Here is a 6,527-nt window from a genome sequence, read left to right as displayed (position 1 = left end):
ACACACACACACACACACACACACACACACACACACACACACACACACAACAGATGGACCACTCACATCACCTTTTAGCGCTGGTGAAAATCCCCATCAGTATGGATGAGAGAGTGAAATGACAGAGGGGAGGAGGCAGTGAGTGGTGGGGGGGAGGAGCTGGACGAYCATTACAGGTTTCTGTCAGATGAGCTGGAAGCTCTTTAGAGCAGCAGATAAGTGAAAACAGACAAGAGGAGTGGAGAAAAGCAAAGGAAACATCTTTACTTTTTTATTCTCTTCATCACAACGCGTATCTCCACCTTCATCTCGCCTGACTTAACAATCTCCCTCTAACTTTGAGGCTCCTCCCCCTATTTCCCCTCCTCCTCATTTTGTTTTTGCTTTTGAATGGACAACTGAGAGATGAGATTCATTCTGCTCCTGCTGATTACATCTTTCTACCTGCATCCCCATCATAAATGTTGGTTATATTTTTGATTGCGACCACTGTTAGCTGCATGCATGCTCTCAGGCTGCACACATGGAACTGTATGCTTTGAGTGGGAGAAGAGAGCGCCACAGACGGTGCAGCATCCTCCTCCAGGACACCTGCTGCTGCACTGCTTCACTAACGTAAACATGAGGACATCCAGAAAGAGAGTTTAAACTTTCACCATCATGCAAAGCTTTTATCTTCTCTCAAAAGTTTGAAACAGGTCACAAAGGGCTGTCCTTTGTTGGTCCTTTGATTTTGTTTTATTTTATTTTCTCCACAGTGAGTCAGAATGAGCCCTGTTTGGCTTCTTCTTCTGCTCACACACCTCTTAAAAGCACAAGTGACTCAAAGGTTTTTCACTGGAGAACCTTTAAACAGCAGCAATATTTCAACCAACGGCACAGGACTTTTAGAACCCTTCCCCACAGAACCTCCTGGTTTTACTGGAACACCTTCAGAAGCTCCCACAGTGGAAGAGGATGACTGGTTACCAGCAGAGAACTTCTTGTACACTGGGGATCCGTTCACTCTGAGAAAGGCCCGTTGTTCCCGAGCATATAGCACTCAGGGACAGAACGGACCTCTACCAATGACCTTTATTTCCCCCCTCCAGCCAGCTCTGAATGCATTGGCCAACACTGCCAACTTTCTCAACATGGTCTTCCAGGCCAGTGACCTGCGGGAGAGCACAGTGCAGGAAGATATGGAGTGGTACCATGCCCTGGTCAGAGCCCTACTAGAGGCCGACGTGATCATTCGACGGGCCCTCCTCACTTTCGATGCTGACCCAGCTGCTAAGGTGCCACAAATGGTTCTTCATGCAACCCGCAACCCATCTGCTAAGCAGCAAACCATCATCCTCCAGGACTTGTCTAAGTCCTGGGAGAGGTTCCACCCACCAGCCCCAGCCCCAGATGACAGCTGGTTCACCAGACTAAAATTCTCTGAGTCCAACCAGCAGACAGCAGCCTTGTCTAAGCGGGTGCTCCTCAATGACCTCAGCACCTTAGACACCCCAAAGTGGAGTCAGGGCGACAGCTATGTGACCAATCAAAACAGTGTACGGTGGGCCAGCGCTCCATTTCTGGACTGTAAGGATAGTCTGTTGGTTCCCGGCTGGATGCTGACCCTGTCCATCTCCTTCTACGGCCTCAAACCTGATCTAACACCTGAGTTCAGGTCAGGACAGAAACACCTTCACTCTTACACACTTAAGTATAGGGCTGCAGCTAACTATTATTTTAGTAATCGATTAATCTATCGATTATTCTGACGATTAATCAAGTAATCGGATTAAAAAAATTGTCTTGTTCTGCAGTAATTAATTAAGCTTATTTTATGAGAAATACAATTATTTAATATTGGGAAGGGGTAATATACACCTGCTAATGACCATGCTGCAATCAAAGTAAAATTACAATACCAGTTGTATTAATTCATGCATTTTTAACTCCATTTGTTTGTATTTATGTATGTAAGGTTTGAGGAGGCATTAATTAAAAGCACTCTGTCAGTGTCAATGTCAAATTTATTTGTATAGCACATTAACAACAAAAGATGACCAAAGTGCTTCACAGTTCAGTCAAGACATCAAAAAACAAACAAATAATAGATACAAATACAGAAACACAATATATGAAAAAAGCTCTAACTGAACCTCCAAATCTTAAACATAAGCCAAAGAAAATAAATGGGTCTTCAGCAAAGATTTAAAGCCTCAACAGTCTCTGCTGACTGAATATTAAGAGGTAAACTGTTCCACAGCTTTGGAGCAGCTATTGCAAAGGCCCGGTCATCTCTAGATTTCAGTTTGGATCCAGGAACATCTAGAGGAACTGGTTGGTAGACCTGAGTGCTCTGACTGGAGTGTAGATGTTAAGAAGGTCACATAAATATGACGGGGCCAGACCATTAAAAACTTTAAAAGCCATCAATAAAATCTTAAAATCAATTCTCAGGTGAACAGGAAGCCACTGGAGAGAAGCCAGGACCGGTGTTATGTGTTCATGCTTTTTAGTTCCTGTTAAAAGACGAGCTGCTGCGTTCTGGACAGTCTGTAGGCCATGCAGAAATGATTTATCTAAACCAGCATACAAAGAATTACATTAGTCCAAGCCAGTGGTAATAAAAGCATGAATCACCTTTTCAAMGTCTTTAGTGGGGAGATAWGATTTCACCRTAGCAATTAGTCTTAATTGGAAAAAACTTGATTTTACAACTGAATTAAAGTGAAGAATCAAAGAGAAAACCCAGATTCTTGACAGTAGAATGGCTGTATGAAAATAAAGGACAAATGTCATCTGAATTTACTTTACCAAAAGTGATTGCTTCAGTTTTACTCTCATTTAGATTCAGAAAGTTTAGTTTTAGCCAGGTTTTTATATCATTCAGACAGCTGAAGAGTGGTTCCAATGGAGCATCCCTGTTCAACTTAATGGGCATATAGACCTGGATATAATCAGCAAAGCAATGGAAAGTGAATCATTTTTAAAAATCACAGAAAAAATCTAAATGCTTAAATTTATTGTTATAGACTGGAAAACTGAATCTTTTTGTGTGTGTGTGGGGGGGGGGGGTAGAAATTTAACTAGTAAAATGGGTAATATAAACATTTGGGTGTTGCAATTGAGTTTTGTTAATAGAGTTCACTTGTTAATTGTAACAAAAAATTCATATTTTTAAAAAACTGTTATTAGGTTGATGCAGGGCTCCCATTTAAACAATAAAAGATTTAGTCTTGACTGCTTAGTTACAAACAAATACGACAGTGTAATGAAGGCTAAAATCATAAAAAGCAGCAGCAAATAATTTTATAAATTCAACTATCTTCTATAAATACTTTTAAACTTGAAATATTTACTCCAAGTATCTCATTTAAARTAAGATAAAAGCATATCAACAAACATGTTTCAGCTCAAGCTGTCAATCTGTTGCTGTGTTTTTATTTTAATCTGACAAATTTACAGTAAGTCTTGTTTTTAATCACACAATTTACACACRGTTTAATAAAACCCTGCCAGGTCACCATGATTAGTCAGCACAAATAACATTAACTTAAACATACCTCCTCCTCGTACATCTGTAACACAGATTATCACAGATTTAGGTAAACACAATTTGCAAAGGTAACGTGAACGATACCTGTTGTTACCTCCGGACATGTTTGCAGCAGTGTTTTTGTTCCGGTGCAGTAACATCGTGGATGTGAAGCGTACTGCACGTTGTCGTCTTTTCTGTTTAGTTTTAAATGTTCCCATACATTTTTTAATTTGTCGTTTTTTTTGGGCGCTTCGTTTCGGCACTCTTCATCTTCTAAAGCTAAATATAGCACTCAGCAAGCATACATGCGTGACGCGTCGACAGTGTAACTGTTAGCGGAGGCGCAAACAAAGTAGCATTGGGTGTAACACAAAAAACATTACGGGCGGACGAAAGTGCGCTGCTTATAACGTATTTTTTATGAAGCTTCTAGGCAGATAAATTTACCTCGAGGATTTTTTGTAATCGAATTACACGAATTATTCGAGGAATCYTTTCAACCCTACTTAATTAATCTCTAACACAACACTCACAAGCCAATAACTGACTCACATTTTCATTTTTGACAGAAATTTAACAAACTCTATAGCTAGATTCCATTCAAAGTAAATAATACTTTCTTGCTTATCATTGTTTTCTTGTTTATGTTTTTTTTATGTTGTGCTATTTTAACCATTCACACACTGTATCAAAATATGCATCATTTTTGGGAATAGTGTGTTAGGACTTTATAGCTTTTTTAAACAAAAAAAGGACTATAGCTTTTTTGAATAATTTACATTTGTTTACAACATTTTTACCCAAAGAATTGAATTGAGATCTCATTTCCTTCAGAAAGCATACTCTCTAAAATCTGCTTTAAAATTTTTGCTTCATGCTTTTTTAGCTTTAAGCTACTGTCTAGCTAATTTTATGTTTTAGCTACAGCTTTGCTACATTTAACTTTTAACTACTGTAATGATAACCTTTGTTTGTATTACCAGATGGCAGATTTTAGCTTTCAGCTATAATTTTACTAATAATTATTTTTGGCTACAGTTTTGGTAATTTCAGCTTTACCAACAGGTTTACTAATTGTTTTGCTGATATTAGCTAGTGATTTGCTGAATTTAATATTTAATAACATTGTAGTTAATTCTTTAACAAATTTCAGCAGTCATTCAGCACTCAGCATTTATGCAGTTTCCCTGGTTTGACGCTTCACATTTTGACCTCAATGACAAAATTAGAGCATTTTATTATACAAAGTATAACCTGTCTTGATTTATTTTAAAGGGGCAATATCACGTAAAATCAACTTTTTTGAGTTTTATATCATATTATAATGTTATCCTCTCATAAAAAAACATGCCCAGAGTCTTGCTTTGACTCCTTCATGCATGTTTAAGAAATCCTGTAGTGTCCTGAGGCAGCCAGGCTGGAGAGCAAAAACCACCAGCTGGGACTAGAACCACCTTTTAGGATCAGCTCCTCCTCTGGACTTTGTCTCCAAGCTGAGCTGAGCTCCTCATCACAGAGCACACCTCCTGTGCGACTCCTGCAGGCTATCGGCAGCAACAACTAGCAAACACCTGGTGAAACGGTGTCTGCTGACTCGTAATACTACTTCTCAGTCCAGTCTTTTTTGGAATAAAAAGGAAAAGAATTTTTGGATGCCAAGGAGACTCTTTTTAAGATTCACAACGATGACAGTTCTTAAAATATGTTTTTCTCTAAGTTATATATGTGCAAACCACTGTACGGATGACAGCTGTCTGTTCAAAAGGGAATTTAATAGTGGACTAATAAGATTATCACTAAAAGATCATGCAATTGCAACACTCAGAAGTACACAAACACCATTGTGACCTGCCCATGTAAGCTGAAAAACAACTCACAATGGGCCTCATGCAAGAACATGTTCGTATTATTATCCTAAATTTCTCTTACTTTTGTTCATATGAAGAGTTTGTACCAACATGTCAACAAACTCTTCTATCTTCAGGWAAACTGTGTAAATGAGCAGCATAAACATGATGAAGTGTATCAGCTGCTCGTGCACAAGGAGAGGTAATTTACTTAATTACCACCCCAAAAACACCATATAAGGCTATATGTTTCCTGCCCCACATACCAGGACGTGTCCATTCATGAATGACATAGCAAAGTAAAAAAGAAGAACTTTACGAGTTCAGAGATTTAAGTTCTGCTCTCAGAGATCCACAAAAAAAATCATTTTTTGCAGCGTCAGCTGTGGAATTAAAGGATCTGCTTTAATGTCGTGTCTCCTGGGGGTCGTTACAGTCACAGAAATAAAAATCTAAATCATATTTATCTCTCTTTGTAGTCCTGCTCTGTTTTTTCTTTGGTCAAATGTTTTTAATTTCAGTGTAAACAACTGTGTTACATAGTTTTAATTTYTTCAGAGGAAGGGCYGTCGCACATCGCTGTTACTTCTTTTTTAATTATCATTGCAACAAAGTAGGCTACGACGCTCACGGCAGAGAACGGCATGAAGCGGTTGTGATGACGTGCTGAAATGGGCATGATGGGATCACAGGGCTGTACAGTGCGACATATACTGTATGTCACACGTGCTATGAAAAAAGCTGTGCTATAAAAGAAAAAGACTTTGTAGCACWGGTGCAACAGCTTTGGAAGCCGCTTTTTTTCTGTCCGTCAGTAATTTTTGTAATGCATTAAARTCCCGCCTACAATAAATTCTAGCGATGTGTTTGATTCGGACTGTTTTAAATGAAAACCCGTTCCTATAAACCTGACTCGGTTCAGAAGACGCACGGAGGAGAGAGACCCGCTTCTGTACCTCAGAGCGAGGCAGCGACAGACTCTTCAAGAACTTTGAGACTTCAACCGTAGCTCCCAAAAACAACTTAAAATGCACCATCTGTGTTTTACCAAAAAATACCAGCCAAAGCTGCTCCAGCTGCAACTCTTGCTAAAAACTCCAACTTCCTCCCCGCAGCTCTCTGCAGTTTCCTCACACACACACACACACACACACACACACACA

General features: G+C 39.3%; 1 protein-coding gene across 1 annotated transcript in view; it reads left to right on the top strand.

Annotated features, from left to right (window-relative positions):
• Positions 1–226: 226 nt before the first annotated feature.
• LOC106529490 (probable G-protein coupled receptor 158) overlaps positions 227–6,527 on the top strand; it is a gene marked incomplete at its 3' end in the record, with an annotated part of 70,554 nt that continues 64,253 nt past the window's right edge. The window contains 1 exon segment of the mRNA XM_014024941.1: positions 227–1,657. Coding sequence (XP_013880395.1) covers positions 768–1,657 — 890 coding nt within the window.

This window comes from Austrofundulus limnaeus, unplaced genomic scaffold, assembly GCF_001266775.1.
Source record: "Austrofundulus limnaeus strain Quisiro unplaced genomic scaffold, Austrofundulus_limnaeus-1.0 Scaffold448, whole genome shotgun sequence".
Classification (NCBI taxonomy): Eukaryota; Metazoa; Chordata; class Actinopteri; order Cyprinodontiformes; family Rivulidae; genus Austrofundulus; species Austrofundulus limnaeus.
The sequence above is the reverse complement of the archived record's forward strand: the minus strand, read 5'-3'. Positions and strand labels throughout refer to the sequence as shown.